The sequence below is a fragment of the Larimichthys crocea genome, chromosome IV, assembly GCF_000972845.2.
Source record: "Larimichthys crocea isolate SSNF chromosome IV, L_crocea_2.0, whole genome shotgun sequence".
Taxonomy (NCBI): domain Eukaryota; kingdom Metazoa; phylum Chordata; class Actinopteri; family Sciaenidae; genus Larimichthys; species Larimichthys crocea.
The window spans coordinates 1814692-1832681 of NC_040014.1; the positions used below are offsets into that span (position 1 = coordinate 1814692).

A 17990-nucleotide genomic window follows, 5' to 3' on the forward strand; every position below is an offset into this window, starting at 1 on the left:
CAGCAGAGTGGCCATTCCACAGAAAATGTTTTTCACTGTCTCTATTGTTATCGGGGTTAAAGTTTACTTTGGACTCCACCTGACTAGTTATTCAGGAAAACTTCTTGGAAAAGTACAAAAGCATCAAAGCAGTCCACCTGACAATGGTGACCAGGAGAACAATAAAGCATAAATATATCCTTGCAGTTTCAAAACTTAAACCCTGACAATACTGAAGCCTGCATAATGACATGTTCGCGGTGGAGCAGTGGAGCCAGAATACCAAGGCAATTTCCCTCCAGTTGCACATCTTGAAAGACTCTTTCACAAAAACGACAAAAGCTGGCTTGACCATTTGGGATTCATCAGACACTGTCACATTCAGATAATGGAAACTTTCTAAGAGAGACTGCAACAGGCTTTAGGCAAAATTTGTTCAATGTTTGGTCAATCACAAGCATGAACAATACCAACGGCCTGAGAAACAAGACTACCAATCCTCTCCACTTCTTATTTGTAGCAAATTTTAGCATGTTTTGGACATCAGACAATTGGCATTCACGACGTTCCATCAAACCAAAGGCTAAATTGTCAGACAGTTCTAACCAACCAACTTGTTTCAAACACGTGCAGTTTTAGTGGAAGAACTGAAGATATGGAAGAAAAAAAAGTTTGTGAGCCACCAGTAGACTGCCAAAAGCTACAAGTGTGATAAAATAGTATTTATTTCACAGACACATACAAGGACAGGAAGAAAAAAAACAGCTTATGGTGATATCTGTCGTACACATTAAGCAAAAAAAAAAAAAGAAAAAGGACTATGTACATCTGAAAATGGATGCCTGAGTGTAATTTGAGTTATAAGAACTAAAACCATCCAGGCTCCATCTGCCATCACATACTGCAGAGGAACATAGAAAGACTGGAAATACCACGAAAACAGAGAAAACACCACGAGAGTGAAACAGAAAGGCGACAATCGGAAGTTACACGGTATACAGAAAGACAACGGTTCACTTTGACTTTTATGTGGGCCATGTGCAGTATCAGTGACTGTTCAATCTGATGAAAGGTTTATAAAACTGGACCTAGCACAATTTCGTGAAAATATGTCATAAAACGTTTTTAGCGTAAAAAATTTCTGACTTTTGTTTTGCTTTTTAGATTGCAAAAATAACTTTGTTGCATGTGAAATCCAGAAATTGTGACAAACCGGCTTTCCTCATGTCAGTTATAACACTCTGGGTTTTTATATTTACCAGATTTTTAAATGATGTGTGGTTATGCTTAAACAGCATACAGTATTTATGTTACAATGAGCAAACAGGTAGCCTGTTCATTATCTTGATTAAGTCAACCAAACATAGGTCTAGAATTAAAAAGCACTGAGGGAGATTGTTGAGTTGTGAGTTCATGTTTGGAGATAATCATAAAAAAATATATACATTTGTTCATTACTGGCCCATCCTTTACTACTTAACTTTCAAATCCAGTTATAATGAGTAACAGGTATCATTTTTTAGTTTACACAGCCTCTAAACATTCAGATACTCCATCCCTTTCTAGCTCACAGCCATCTGATATCTATCTAGAGCTGATATTTTCCAATTCAAACAGAAAGCAAAAGATCAGCTCTCTGCCAAAGATAATTTGAAAATACAATTTTGTGATTGTTGCCACAGGGGGTGCGAGAAGAGCTGAAAAAAAAAATAAAAATTCATCTGGCTGCAAAGAAACGAATGAAATGCAACACTGAAGTAAAGCAAAGTGGGTGAAGACAAATTCAGTAAACACATTGTCCATACAGTAATCGTACAGTAACACAGCTTCATATAACTGGGTAGAATAACAAATACACAATGCTGGGAAGGTTCTCCAGACATGGATCATCCTCAGTCACTAATCCTATTTATCTGTGGGAGATCGTACTTTCTAAAGTTATCTGGAATTAGATTCCTTGTAAAGAAAGAATTACATTAAAAAAAGCAGGTTTTGTCTAATGGGTTTCAAAATTGAAGCGTACATATAATAACTGCTAATTTGTCTATTACAAATGAACACAAGACTGAGTTAAACCATGTCTGCAAAACTATCCCAAAGAATATGTTTTTTTTTCTCTCTACATATAAACAATCACTTATAATAACATACATGAAATGTATTTTTTTTTTTAAAGTGTGATACACAATAATACACAAAAAAAGCTTCAACTGGATCCATGCATAATATGTGGAGCTAGCTTGAGAGAACATACAGTTGTCAAACTGGAAAAGGTTTGACATAGATGCACCCTGTGTTTCTTATACAAACTATACAGTCAATCAATCAATCAATCAATCAATCAACTGAAGACTACACAGCTTTGGATCAACAAAATATAACCACCAGACCAACAGAAAGAAAGAAAGAAATATATATTTTTTTTTAATGCAAGCCTCTCACTTCCATCTGTTGCAGAAAGTTAGCCAGGACACAAGGTTTGTACTGTAGGCGCAGATGTGGAAAGCAAAACTAAACCAGATATACTGTACTAGAGGTATTTAGGGATTTTCATACGGTGAACACTGACCACCCAGAAATCATTCATTTTCCACGAGCCGGTGGGACGTGAGACACGAGTACAGTGAGCGAGAGTCACTCTTGTCAGTCAGTCGTGTTCGTGCTCTTGTTTGTTGTAAAATATCATCACCCTACATTTTAATTAACCGGTGCATCATATTTAAAGTGGCGCATATGTTTCCATGGTAACTGCCCGTAAATCATTTAAGTGCTGTCTGTGGAGATGGTAGCGGTGACGTGAGAGCCCACTCAGCCCTGTGCAATAAAGCCCCCTGTCAAAGTTGCTTCCAGCGCTTTCTGCATCCATTTTCATTCCCATATGAGTGACAGTGGTGCTGTCTACATGCCAGCCAAAACTCTGAGACTCATGCATGACGGCTATTTCCCCATGGACTTTTAGGTAAGATGATGGTTTCTCAAATGACGTTGAGTCAGCTTTATCCCCTGATTACAACCCCAGTTCCAAAAAAGTTAGAACACTTTGTATAATGTAAATTCAGCCTGGCAATTTGAAACGTCCACTTTCTGTTCAGTCCATCTCAGATCAGCTGTGTTTCTGGATGTTGTTGATATCTGGCTTTCGCTTTACATGGTAGAGTTTTAACTTACATTTGTAGATGTAGTGGTGAACTGTTTACAGACGACTGATTCTTGAAGTCTTTCTGAGCACATGTAGAAAATATCCTTTATACAACCATGTTGTTTTTTTATGCAGTGCTGCCTCGGGGATTCAGTGTTGGTTTGAAGCCTCGACCCCTGTGTGCCCTGAATTCTCTAAATATTTTAATCACCCTATTCTTGCTTAATGAGCCTTCAGTTCCATACCCACTGAAACAATCAAGTTTATGAGTTCAACATTAATTAAACAGTCTTTGTACTGTATTCCATTACATGTAGATCATCATTGCATTGTGTCCTTGGGTAGGACAGCTTACCAACTATTTTGAAAGTTGTTCTTGTGCCTTTTTTCTCTTACAACATACAAACTATATCATAATATTGATGAACTTTGATAAACCTCTGGGTCCAATTAAAATATGCCTCTTATTGTCTCGTTATCTGCAGGTAACATCTGACCTGTAATGAACTAGGCTGAACAACTTATATGCAAGAGTGAGTCTTATCGGGTCTTATCAAGGTCCAAAGGGGTTATAGTAACTGTTATGGTGTAACACCGGCCTGCTGCTGAAGGCTGATGATCCATTTGTTGACCAACAACAAATATTTACCAGTTACAGCAACAGCTTTTATATAAACATAAATTAAATATCCTTGGCCATGTCAGACAGAAGAAGTAATTTGAGGATGTTATCTTAACCTTTTGGAAATTCTGAGGGATTTTCTGACATTTCATAGAAGACAGATTGCTAATGAAAATAACTGTTAGTTCCAGTCCTGCAGTGGACAATGTCATATTAAGCATGTATTTCACAGAGTGTAAAAAAACTGTTTTTGTGAGCCACAGAGATGTCATTCTGTTTTTAAAGAGGTACTTTAACTTCTCACCACACGTACAGGTGCACCCCAGGATCCTGTGACATTACTGATGGCTGTGGTTACAGGTGCAATAAAGCACACCTCAGACCACACCTTACCACACCCATCAGTGGTGCTGGGTGTGTCCACTTTCAACAGGGGCGATTCAATTAAAAGGGTGCATGTGTGAATTTTAAGTTGAGTTGAGTTGAAAGTGTTTGATGTCTTACAGAAATGCTGACATATTACCATTTTCAAAACTGACTTGAGAAACGTTACTCTGGGTTCTTCGAGGTCTAGACAGGACAGCTAAATATCTCTGATTAATTATCATCTATCTAAGTATCTATGTAATGCTGATGGTTTGTTAAAGACCAGTATCTCTTTTCTTCTCTCTCTCTCTCTCTCTTTCTCTGCATGTGTGTCTTTCATTCCCACACATTCAGGAACAGTGGATGGATGGATGGATAGAAAGAGGTATAACATAAAAAAACAAAAGACATCGGACAACAAAACAAGCATCTCATGCAACATAAAACAAATCACTTGTCGTAAATGAAGTGTAGATAACCTAACCCGCCCACCCTGGACCTCCATTCTCCATGTCCTCCATGTCCCCTCAGGTCAGGAGCCTGGAACAGGTCGCCCCTCAGCTGAGAACATAATGCCCCTTAGTTGCTGCTTTGGCATCAGACGCACACAGAGAGACTGGCAGAAGTTATGCTTCCTTCACAGCATTGAGTCGGTTGGTCAGTCGATGTAATAACGGACGTACATTAATCTGTTACTTCTCACAATTGATCTAAAAAAAAAAAAAGGAGGAGTTCTGGGTGAGAGAAAAAAGGCAAGTTGTCCCAGCAAAGTTCTCCTGTTGCACTTTCTGTCCTTACTTGTTTAAAAGAAATAAAATGTCGCTCCTCTCCAACAAGGCTGAGGAGTCAGTCCACCTGAAGCAGCATTGATTGTGAGTGAACTCAAACGTCGTTACGCATCGTCACTCCTACAGTCTGCTGAGGAGTGAGCTGCAGTGAAGTTGCTGAAGTGAACATGAAGAAACAGAGTAGGGTCTGTTTTCCCTGTCCCCATGGACAGTAGGTGGGGTCTCCTGATGCATTATGGGTAGATCAGTTACTGTATGACCACTGAATATTTCCAGGGAAATCTTGCACAACATACCCTTTAGTCAGCTTTAATATATTGGGTCGTTTTACCCTACTCTGCCAAGTTCCTTGTATAGGTTTGTTCCTGTTGTTGTCCTGGATCCTGGTTGGACTCTGGCTGATGCATTCTGGTTAGTGTAGTTAAAACAGCCAGCACTCTACAGTGGTAAAGGCAGAGGCTGACTCTTGGGAGGAGCCCTAGAACGGGCTGATGAGCTGAAGATGCTTGAAATCAACCTAGAAGAGGAGAGGAGAGGAGGGGAGGGGAGAGGAGAGGAGGGAGAGGAAGGACGGAGGAGAGGAGAGGGAGGAGGAGAAGGGTGGAAGACAGAAAATAAGTACAAAAAAAGAGGGAGAGAGATTAGAGAAAAGAGGAGGGTGGAGTGCAATTTTAAAAAACATGAATAAATCATTATGTAATTAGGCCCTGCTTTAAAAGCAACAGTTTAAATAACAGAGCTGGATGAGAGATATGCAGGGATACTTATATGAAGGGTTATAATCTGTGTGTGTGTATGTTAGGCTTATAATCACAAGTTGGCCGGCTATCTGAAGGGTTGTCTGAATGTTGTTTATAGCAGAACTTTGAACCATTTCAGTCGTTACTGAGGCGGAGCTTTGCTACGTTCCTCTCACTCTTTTTGCTCTTATTTGTGGGCACTCTGTCGTAGTCTTATAAATCTGAATGAAGTGACACTTAATTACAATTTTAATTTGCTTTGCCACAGAGGCTGTTCTCCATAGGGAGGTCTAAAACTATCTGCCAAACAAGCTAAACTAAGAACACAAACAACTATGTGTGGCCATCAGTGAGAACTCCACATATTCATAACATATGTGCAATGAGACAAAGAGGAGGAGGAGCAAGAGGAAGACTGAATCTGACAAACAAATAAAACAAGACAAACGCTCAAGATGAAACAATGAGTGCACGTGTGTCTTACATTAGATTGGCATGGACTTCATCTTGACCATAGAGGCGAGTTCCTGAATGGTCACATGATCACGCCGCCTCTGCCTCACCCTGGTAATATAAAACATCAAGTAAATACCATAATAAATGTAAAAAATGTCAGGCTTCGCAAAAGACAGTCTCACTCAAAGTGAAGAGTAAAAAAGACAGGCCACACAGCTGTGGCCTGTGGATGTGGGCTGTGTGCATGTAGGTGTGTGTGTGTGTGTGTGTGTGTGTGTGTGTGTGTGTGTGCGTGCGCGCGCGTGTCTTACCACACGACAAAGATGAGGGAAAGGACGGTGGTGAGGACGACCACGGAGAACAAAACCAGCAGAATCACCAAACCCAAATTACCTTCATCCTCAAGTGAAGGATCTAAATGAGGAGAGAGAGGCACAGAACAACAAGAGCGGAGATTAACAAAACAAGCAGAGCGAGGGGTGGGGGTGGGGGGTGCGGGGATACTGAACTGAATCACGGAGGGTAGGACTGAGCGAGAAACAGAGGAACAGATGCATGATTGTAGAGACAGATGTGTTGTGGATAAAAGTTGTAAAAATATATCGTAAAGAAAGAAGATGCCTGGTCAAAACTCATTAACAAAAAGCAGACCCTGTGAAAATGCATATTTTTGTGCATTCTTCTCATCCTTCCATGTCTGTGTGTGTCTGAGACAAAAAAAAAGGAGAGATAGAGAGAGAAAAATGGTGCTATGTGTGTGTTCTCTGATTTAATTAGTCTCTGGTGAGGAGTTCATTTTAAAATCAGCCGTTACAGTTTTCACACAAACATGCATTTATCATACTGAGAGGAGTAAACAAGTCTCTTTCAAAGCAAGAACGTACAGCGCAGACACACACACACACATCAACAATCAAATGTGCAAAGAAACACGATTTATGGGCACATCTGCAAATGACAGCGGACACACACACACAAAACAGGAGAAGACATCTGGTCCACAGCAGAGCAGCTAAAAGAGATCTGACGGCGTCAGTCACACTGATTCTCAGCCTCTAACTCTTCATGTATACTGTATGTGTGTGTATACTTGTGTGTATCCCGCATGTGTATAGTTTTGATGTGCATGCTTGCAACTGCATGGTGCTTTTTCCTGTGTTTCTGCCCGTGTATGTGTGAGTTGCTACAGTATGTACTTAACCTTTCATCCAGGACACACAGTGTAGAAAACATATCACCCTGCAGGCACAATTTACTGCAGTTATATGTAATTTGGTGCTAAGCTCGGCATGTGAAACTTGCACTGGTCTATGTGGAGTATAATAACAGTAAATAATGTCTTATTTCTGCATTAATGACTGATGTGGCCTCTTGTTGTTGCCAGATGGGATAAAAATATATGCCTGTCCTGTTCTCTGATTAGCTATGGTTCACATAGTCCATCTTATCAGGCTCATACTCAGACAGAGGGCTAATCATTGCGTTGTAAACAAGAGAGGAACAGTCTTGAAACGGATCCAACCTTTGATCAACTCGACTGTCGGAATAATTTCACCTCAAAGTGAAATAATGGATGTTTTGGTTTTGAATATAATGACACACGTGACACATATTGTTTTTAGTGGGTTACTCTGAAGCGTTTCATTTCTGGGACTGACATGCATGTCAAACAGCTATGAGAATACTAGCAATTAGAGTTGTCACGATACCAAAATAAGTAACCACGATACTATACCAGACAAAGTATCGCGGTTCCGGGTATTATCGCGATACTGCAGCCTTTTTATTATTATTATAGTTTTGGTGAACTGCAATGTATTTGTACAAGTTATAAATACTTATTAATTACTAATGTTGTTTGGTGCATGATAAACATAATACTGGTGAAGTAAAAGTTAGACTGAAACAAGTTCGAAACGAGTTTGGTTTTTTGAGCAAAAGTAGTGGTATCAGTCATAGACATATATACGTAGACACGCTGCATTATACGTCGACGTCGACGTAATTTCGGATGTGGCAAAGTAACTGACAACACACGGAAAAAGCTGTGCGAGAGTATTCTTTTCCAAGGTTTTTAACTTACACACACACACAGAGACTGCAATTGTATAGCTGTATAGATATGTATGTTCATCAATGCCCCTCATGTAGCTGTAAACACTCAGCATTAGAAAAAAACATACGTTGGTTTGGTGCTTACTTATATCCTAAACATAATAGGAAACATTTATAATCATCACTTTAAAAGTTACAAACGTTGTTTTTGGTGCCTGTTTGTTTCCCAGATATATTAGTGTTTGTGTGAATGGGTGTATAAGAGGCATTAACTTAAAGAACTTTGTAGAAGGGCGCTTTATGAAGTTCAGTCCATTTCCTTTTATTAGTTTACGGGGCAGATCTTCCACATCCTATATGGCGGACACGTTAACGTAACGCAGCAACGGACCAACCTGCTCAATGAGGCGTCTATGTATATATGTCTATGTATATATGTCTGTGTATATATGTCTATGTATATATGTCTGTGTATATATGTCTATGGTGCCACTAACGACAACCCCGCGGCAGACTCGCCGCTCGGGCCCGGTGCTTCTTCCATGGTGAGTGTGTTGTCTCATGTTTGTGACTGTAAGCCGTGCGCGCATCTGGGCGAGACAGAACTTTAGCTTGTTGTTTGTTTTTGAAGCGAATTTCTATGGAAGCGAGCGGTCTTCATGGAGTTCGCACTTTCCGGCAGAAACAACGAACAGCCAATCAGCTAACAGACAGGCGGACCCAGCGTGTGGAAACAGCCTATCATATCCCCGGTCATCACCAGTAACAGGCAAACAGCCAATCATTCAGCAGCTGTGTAGTTCGGTTGCAGTACTTGCCATGTTGGTTTGTTTACAAGGGAGTAGCATGCAGTGAGAAGCCGTCGTGCAAATCTACTAGTAATGATAGTGATGTGATCATGATCATGGTAGTAGTGGATGTAATAAACAACAATAACAACAGTAATAACTAATAATAACAACAGTAGAGTATTGATACATTTTTAGCATAGTAGCTGAAACAACAGAAGTGGAAGAATTGCAATAATGACATAATGAGTAATGACTCAATCGCCACTTGACATAAGTGACATAAAAGTCTTACTGTGTGACTTTGCAGTGGAGGTTTCAGGTTTTGTGATCCAGAAATCTTCTGGCAGGTAATCATCTGTAGGCTCAGGGGTGGTGAGGTCTGTGGTACACACAAATGCACACACACACACACACACACACACACACACACACACACACACTTTAGGCGTTTAATAAAGTGAGTAACAATATCTGTATAAAGTCTGTTGTTAAAGGCTGCTGCTATTTGAAGGTGATATTACTAGATATAGTATTACAATCCTCTGTTACTGCCCCTTCCTCACTGTTTACCAGTGAAATACACCAGGGCTGCACCTGGTGATTATCATAGAGACATCAGAAGATAGTAAAAAAAAAAAAGGCCATTCTCAAATGTCCATCTCTTGTTTTGTCCTGCTTATAATCTAAACACTAAAGATATTACATTTTATATACCATTAAGACAATAAAAAGCAGCAGACTTTCACATCTGTGAAGCTGGATTCAGATTTTCTGCTTGAAAAATGACTGAAATGATTAAAAGATTATCAAAATTGCTTCAGATTAGTTTACCGTCAACCTATCAATATGCCAATAGTTTTATCCACAACTTTGCTTTGGTTTGACTTGACTTATAATTTAGAGACATTTTGATTAACCTTTCTGACCTTCCCAGGGCCGGACAAGAATCAGGGGACTCCATTCACTCCACTGGCTCTCAGAGTTCACCTCGTCTCGGCCTCGAATCTGAACTTGGTGGAGGTGGCCAGCCAGGGCATCGAAAACCACAACTGGACTATCGAGAGAGTAAATCTGATTGACAGAGAAAGAGACAGGACAGAGCACAATAAAGTAGCAGTCAACATGGAGAAAAGCTGATGTTGTGATGGCGTCATCACATGAGCAAGTACAGAAAGTCCAAATAAGGAAACAACTCTGTGGAACTGAACTTTTTTTATATTGTTTTTGGCTTTAGAGTGTATTAAGTGTGACACACCAAGTAAGAAGCCAATGAAAACATGTTAAATGACTGAAATTAGATGACCACTCATCTCGTATGTGCCAGATTTGTGTAAAAAAAAAATGTAGTTTCTCATATTCTTCTTGTTTTGTTTTAAATCCTTTGTAGGGACTTATTTTAAAAAAGCAACTTCATAACAGAAACATTGTTGTTATTTGACAAGAATATATTCTATATCAAATAGGGATGCACCGAAAATTCGACCACCGAAAATCTTCGGCCAAAAGTGCATTTCGGCTTTCGGTGAAGTGGCCGAATAGTAAGGCCGAATAGTGGCGTGACGCAATTGATGCAATGAAACAACGTGCGCAGCGATCTGGCCACGGTTGCTGATTCTTTTCTCATTCACACACAATCCCACGATGCAGGATATAGGAAAAACACAGGCAAGAAATTCATCATACACTGCTCTTTAGCGGAGCTTTATACTTCTCTCTACATTACGGCGTCTCACACATGCGAGGTGCGTTCAATGACCGTAGGAATGACTATGATGCGTTCACAACATGGGAAAAATGGAAATTCACCGGAAATATAATAAAACTAAATAGTATTTCTTTCAAGAACAAATTAACAGTGATTAGAACAACATGGGCTTTCTAACAGTATAAATGAAATAATAATTATACTAATGGAAATTCTACTGGAATATCTGAAGAATATTAAATAAACATTTACTTTCTTTGAAAAAACATGTCTACAAATTTGTTCTAGGCTATTTATGCAATAGTAAAAAAAATAGTGAAAAATTTAACAACCGCATTTCATATTCGGTTTCGGTTTCGGTATTCGGCCAACCATTAAATTTTTATTCGGTTTCGGCCGAAAATTTTCATTTCGGTGCATCCCTAATACCAAATGTTATAAATATTTCATTGCACGTTAACCTCGTCATCTCAGCAAATTAATGATTAAGTTTCAATCGCTGATAAAACGTGCTTGCATTTTTTTTTTTACAAGATTGCACCCATCAACACTGAAATGAAACATTCTCGTACTAACCTCTGACCAGTACATAGAGCCCTGTGGCCTGTATCTGATATGAAACATAAGGGGGAAAGCATCGTGCAGTGGCCAGGAAGAGGGATAGTCCCATGAGATGATCAGCCTCATCGAATGGCCTTCTATCTCCTTCACCACCACTGACTTTGGAGGGTCTGGTTTCACTGCAAAATAAGACAAGAAAGAACGTGAGATTTATTATGATTATTTACACATTGGCAAACTATTTAGAAAAAAAATTAAGTACAGAATATGACCAAAGCACCTGCTCAGACATGATTTTTAAAATAGTTTTTTAACTGGTAACTGGAAATATATTATTCTGCACTGCAACAACCACACAGTTCTGCCAACATTGCCGGGGTCTAACCATCTCCTCTTGTGCTGTGAGTAGGCAAGTCAGTAGGTTTTTGTCCGGATCTCTGGATCTGGATGCTCCTTTAGCTTATGTGTAAATAGTTAATTTGAGCTTATAAATATTTAAATGGTTTGTTTGACATTCTCCCTACCGTTATAGATTTTTTTTTAAAAAAAAACTTATATATGCATGTCACTGCAGTGAGTTTGTGATTACTTGGCTAAATAATAATCAAGTGTGTGTAGGTAATGAGTTCAAAATTAACAAGAAACAGTAACTCAACCAACAACTAAAGGAATTATGTAAACCATGGGTCTCAAACTCGTGGCCCACGGGCCAATTGCGGCCTGAAGAACCGTTCATACCTGAAACCCTTTTTTTGTGGAGTACTTGATGCGGCCCAGCCTCACCCAGACTTTACCTCGAGTGGCCCCCAGGTAATTGAGTTTGAGACCCCTGACATAAACCAAACACCTAAAGGGTGATGTTTTATTTAGACATAAGTGCAACAGCTAGGAGATCTTCCATGGCAAAACAGAGTGAGTCAAGCCAAGTGTTGCGAGTGATTAAACTATACTCATTATGTAGGATTATTTCAAATTTGGCACAATGTTTGATAAGTCGGCAGCTGCTGAAAGTGCAATTTAGAACAGAAGCAGAACACTGATCAAACAGACAAACAGTGCTTTCCATTAGCTCTAAAGACTGTCTCAAGGACGTTATGAACGGCCCTGCTGAATGTCATGCCGAAAGAGAAGCAGCAAAACAAGATAATTGAGGTCATCACATGAGGACCAAAAGGGCGCAGTCGCAACTGTAGTCTGGAAGAATTATGAGCAGCATTAGAAATCATGACATTTTGTGTGTGTACATCTGTGGGTTGCATGAATGTACAGAAAGACCAGCCTGTGAGGCGGATGAATTCGCCGTGTTCATTTGTAATTCGCTCTGGCAGGTTTGCACTTGAGAATTATTCTGGTGATACCAGGCTACAAAGAGACACCATCTTTCATGTGTTATCTTTATCTGCATGTTTGAGCTTCTATGGATTTGCCTTGCAGTGCTCCTGTAGTTTAACCTGTCTCATAAATGTGTGTTCATGTGAAATTGTGTGTGTGTATAGAAATAGGGAAAATGAATGTGCTTTCTAAAAGACGACATGAACCTCTGTATTTCAATTTAAAAGGAAGGAAAGTACACATTGCAGTTGCTTTTGTAGCATGGAGCTTGAACTCTGAAGTGCATTATTGATTTTAAATGAGTTAGATATCACAAGCAGTCAACATAATAGAGCAGACAAGGTCAGCAATACTTCCAGACAATCACAATAGTAGTTTTTCAATTAGCTACAGCCTGTTTCAGTAGAGTGGGTGCAGAGCAATACAAAAATGGTTAAAGTGATCGTGTGTGTGAGTGTTTTATGTGATCTTACATAGCTCATGTAGCTTAAACCGGACAAATGTCGTCTCAGACCCCAGCCCATTGGTCTCTATGATTTTCAGGGTATGGATGGGTTGCCAGAAGGCAGGCTGATACAAATCACAGAACTTGTGGGTGATGTCCACAGTGCATGGCCTCCACTCCTCACCGAGCCCCCTTGAAGAAGAGTAGAAGTAGAAACGGTAAGTTTGAGTTAAAAGCTTCCACTTATGGCATACAGACAGGAAGCACTGAGGGACAGAGCAGGCTTACACTGGTACTCTCTCTATACACACCACATACAAAATGTCACTCTGTGGCACACGCACTATATTTAGCTTCTTCACAGCCCATTCTAAATGTGACCTTCGGCGTCACGGTTTTACGTGCAGTAACTCACTCTTACCTGAAGGAGGCATTGTACTTGGTTGGCAGGAACGTCTCTTTTTCCACCCAGGAGCAACGAACATGCGCGTGATTGGGCACTTGACAGGAAATGCTCAGCAGCCCAGGGGGATCTAGGAAACAGGAGTCAGACAGATTCATTTAGAGGACAGGGAGCAAGTTTTTGTTTTTTTATTTGAATAGCCTTGCAAGATTTCTGTCTTGTCCAGGAGTCTAAAATCTAAATCTAAAACAGCTCTGATGTCTCTATCATTAAACAAAATGTTTGAGGATAGGCTTGGCCGATACCATGGAAAACTCCCCGTCCTTCAAAAGGAAGCCCACTTAGGAAGCCGTTTCCTGTTTGAGACATTGACAGGAAGTGGAGGGCTTTGTCTATGTCATGGCCGATAAGACCCGTTTCCTCTGAGGCCCAGTAATGCTGTTTTCATTACAACTAATATACTAGGCTGTCATGTTATAGCCAGAGAGCCAGTGAGAAAAGAAATTCATTCATTAAACAAAAGGAAGACAAAGAAACAGAAATGGATGGGAGAGAAACAGAAAAAATATCTTGAAACTCAAGAGATAAGAATGTCTGAGTAGGAGAAACAGAAACTTCTTTAATGCTGAATTATCCAAAGAATGAACTGAACTGTGAGGGATTGGGATGCTGTGTGTGTATGTAGGAGTTAAAACACAGGGGGCCACAGGCATGTTACTGCTGCAAAGAGTTTAGTTTTTTTTGTTTTTTTTAAACCTGCAGTCCAGTGGCAAGAGACTAAAAGTACGGCAGAGCTGTAAAAGTGTAATAACTCCTAAATTAGGTGCTGTAAGCCTGGACAAGTCACAACAACACTTACGACCCAGCCTGAGTGTGACAGAGTGGAGGAGAAGCCCATGGTCGTCATAACAGCTGTAGTCGCCCTGCGCTGAGAGGTCGGCGTGCAGCAGGACTAAGCTTCCATTTGATGTCACTTTGTGCCATGGCAATGCCGAGCTGTTGTTGAGATGCCACAACACAGATATCCTGATCGGGAAACATGTTAGAGTTTAGTTATTGTTACATCTGGCATTTTCTATATGTCAGTAAATCTCGATTGCACATACAATAGCAGTTAGCTGGATTTGTTTCCAGTTTACGGATAACATCTCATTTGTTTTTAGCTTTCTTTAAAAAAACATCACCGTCTCTCTTTTCTAATGAAGTCGAACTGTGTTTGGTATACAGCGGCTCTTTCTCAGATCAGATAATTCTCTCTTCAGCCCTTTGTATCATAACTTCTTTTCTGTTGCCTTAAAAACAAAACTGCTGACTGTCAGACCCCGAATTTAAACTGAAAGGTTTTACTGTTTTTAATCTTACATTCCCCTTTGAGCAGTCTTTGAGCAATTCTTTAAGAAAGCACTTAAAGTGCCTAAATCTTTGAGTTAAAACTAGAAAATCTATACGCATAATTGAGTATATGAAAAGGGCTAGATTGCTAAATAAAGTTTTAACTTTGAACACTACTTTACTACCTAAAAGTCTGCGGGTGCACAAATGGATGTCACTGCAACTTTCATGATGAATTTGTTCCTGTACGACCCTTGAAAGTAATAAATTTAGCAGCTATGCTGTTGTTTCAGATGTCTGACAAAAATCTTTCAAACCCCTTTATGACTGTGCTGCAAATATCATTTTGTCATTAGAAACCAGAAAGAAAACACAACTTTGACACAGGCAATAGTTTTCTCTCCTTACCCAGTTCGTGACTCTCCGCATGCCAGTGTCACATTTGACTCCAGGCGCCCATACTGCACGCCTGACACTGCAAACACAGACATCGCATAAAATATTAAAGCACATTGTTGTCTGGCTTACAATATCCGCACAATCTGACATACCGCGTGTCTGCACTGTCTGTATTAATGTGATTTAAGCGCCACCGTTTACATTAGAGTCGACGGCATCACAATAACATGACCATACAAGGTTAGGGATTCTGCAGGCACAAGGCTGCGGAGACTTTGGCACACAGTATTAAGCTGCTCTAGAGTGTTTTATTTTTCTGAAAGTTTATTATTATTACAATTAAAATAATATTATCTGTATCAGCAAATCTACTGAAATAATAAACAGAGAAGCAATTAAACATTTTAAGAAGATATGATACACTTTAAAAACTCCATTCAGAAACAATTTCACTCATTGTTCACTCAGCATTGAGAAGTCCTTGGAGTGTGAAAATTTACTAGAACTGATCCCGCTGAGAATCAAAACCCAGATGTGTTCATCTGTACAACTTTGAGCCGCTTTCTGCTCATAGTCCTAATTTGCCCGTGTATGAGATTGATCCACTGACTAGAGAGGATTCAACATAGTCCTGTGCTCACTGCCTTAATTTCATTAAGACTCAAGAATAAACAAGTGACTGGTGTGCTGTGGATTTTGGAAAACTGAGGACTGAAAAAGACTCACTGACACACAACAGCGCACCTTGTCCTCAGTTTTCCAAAATATCAATATTCACGCAGAAGCGCCGCACATTTCTCAACCACATATGGAATAACTATTGAAATGTTTTTGAAGGATGCTGCCTTAAACATAAGTGTTTTTTCTATATTTTTCTTAATTCTATGCAAAATGACTTCTTATGGTACCTAGCCATATAAACAGCTTTAGTTTTAGTTTTAGAAGAATAGCAACAAAACTACCATGTACCTAATAGAAGTAGAGCAGTGGTGAGCAGATGTGATGTAGAAGAGTAGAGTAGGGCACGGGACAGGAGTACCTGTGAGAAATGAGCTGAATTCTGGGCTGCTCTCAGCCTGTTTGGCCAATAGCTGAGGTTGGTACCATGTTTATTTGTTGTTAATTATTCGCTCCTTTTGTACCAGGCCAAGTACTGTCAGTTTGGTGTATAGAGCAACCATTTGTATCAGCGACTTAAAGGATGAGATAGAAGGGGCTAAACGATTACTTTCTATCACTCAAATTTGGATGTAGTGTAGTTGTGAACTGAAAATAAGTGCAGTGTATACCTGAGCAAATATTTGTGGTGGCAGTAGTAATTTGCTGAGTTGATACTCTATCTGCAGTGTGTGAGTGTGAGTGTATGTGTGTGCATGTTTTGCTTGGCTCCACAATATGAAAGCTGGCATTTACAGTAGATCTAGAGTGGAAAAACATCACTTTGACTGCCAGTCTGCCACGCATGCACCTTCATTAATTCTCAACCTCAATCACTCAGGCATGCACACTCCCTGCTGGCCTCTCCTCCCTTGGTAATAAACAATTTGTCCCGGTCTGTGTTTTGTTTTTTCCTCTTCATTTTTTCACACAAACACTCTCTTTATCTGCTTCACCAGGAGTCTGACTGGGTTAAAAATGGTATCAGAAGGGATAACAAGCAAAAACATTTTGCTGGGTCTTGAAAATGTGACTTTGTTGTCAGTTGTGGTCCGTGAGGTTCAAGAGGACTAGGTAGGTGGAGGAGGGGAAGCATTTTGAGGATGTTATTATTTAATTTGCTGTATTGGTATATTTATATTAGTTTTACCTGCTTCTGTAACCTCATATGTCCTTCGGGGACCAACTACATTAATCCTAAATTAAACTTTACACACTTCTCAGGTAGAAGGCTCTACTGAGGGCCTTTTCAATGCTTGGTTATACCCGACACCTAGAGCGCCCTTTTCTGGCCTTTCTGCTGCTGTTTTAGTGGCTGTGCTAAATGAAACAGCTGGGAAATGAACAGCAAAGTGCTCCACAGTGTTTTTGTGGTTATTTTTATGTTTTGGAGTGGAGGAGATAAACGTGCACTGAAAAATAAAGCAAAATGGAAGTCTGTTCATTCTGTTACGGTGTGTATAGGAAACATTTTATCATACAACACAGGGCATGATTAATAGATCTGAGCTACCGAGACAGCCGTTATTTATGGGCCACTGTAAACAAAGCTTCGTGACAGCTGAAGGACACAAGACACCTGTAGATATCTCAGTTAGAAAGGACAAACACACCTTGTTCTTTTTAAAAAAGGAGGGGGGGAAAAGAAAATTCACTTTTTTCTTATTTTAATAGTTCTATTCACTGTTGTTTAATCAGAAAGTTAAGTTTAACAAGATTGCACGGATTGTAAATGAAACTTAACTACTTATTAGAAGTTGAAACCGAAAGTAAGCACACCAGACATTCCAGTTATAATCCCTGTTGGGTTAATAAAAGTCAACGTCTAGTCTAAACTTATATATTAGATAATATAACCATGACATTCAAAACTGTTATCAATAACAGCCACTTAAATGGTCAGTTTTGGTAATAATGACTAACAGCTGGTGAGTCACATCTGACAGTGTTTTGATATCAAGCTGACTGCGTGTAAAGAGTGTTGACTGCTCTGTCCTGAACGTTAGCTTTACAGAGTGACAGACGAGCTGTGTTGTGTTGGTCATTTATGAACAGCAAAAAGACAGAGCACACTCCTTCCATGCTAAAGTCAAGTATTTTTTTTTTATAGTTTGGAATTAAAGCAAGTTTACCAGCATAAATTGTCATTATAGCCAGTGAGATCAACAATCACTGGCACAATGTTAGTGGGTAGTTTGTTAAGAAGATACTGTTAATTAT

General features: G+C 39.6%; 1 protein-coding gene across 3 annotated transcripts in view; it reads right to left on the minus strand.

The window, feature by feature from the left end:
* Positions 1 to 686: 686 nt before the first annotated feature.
* The window catches only part of il11ra (interleukin 11 receptor subunit alpha), a 52728-nt gene continuing 35424 nt past the window's right edge, over positions 687 to 17990 (minus strand). Inside the window, exons 3-13 of one of the 3 annotated variants that reach the window (XR_003462370.1) lie at positions 15123 to 15189; positions 14242 to 14408; positions 13401 to 13512; positions 13008 to 13171; positions 11218 to 11381; positions 9854 to 10007; positions 9229 to 9315; positions 6402 to 6504; positions 6119 to 6198; positions 4905 to 5411; positions 687 to 4816 (exon numbers count right to left, since the gene is read on the minus strand). Coding sequence is in view for 2 of the 3 variants with exons in the window: in XM_027278596.1 (XP_027134397.1) it covers positions 6120 to 6198; positions 6402 to 6504; positions 9229 to 9315; positions 9854 to 10007; positions 11218 to 11381; positions 13008 to 13171; positions 13401 to 13512; positions 14242 to 14408; positions 15123 to 15189 (1097 nt within the window). In the remaining variant the exon portion in view is untranslated. Of the gene's footprint in view, positions 5412 to 6118; positions 6199 to 6401; positions 6505 to 9228; positions 9316 to 9853; positions 10008 to 11217; positions 11382 to 13007; positions 13172 to 13400; positions 13513 to 14241; positions 14409 to 15122; positions 15190 to 17990 lie in introns of all 3 variants that reach the window. The other 2 variants (XM_027278597.1, XM_027278596.1) reach the window with 2 other exon arrangements.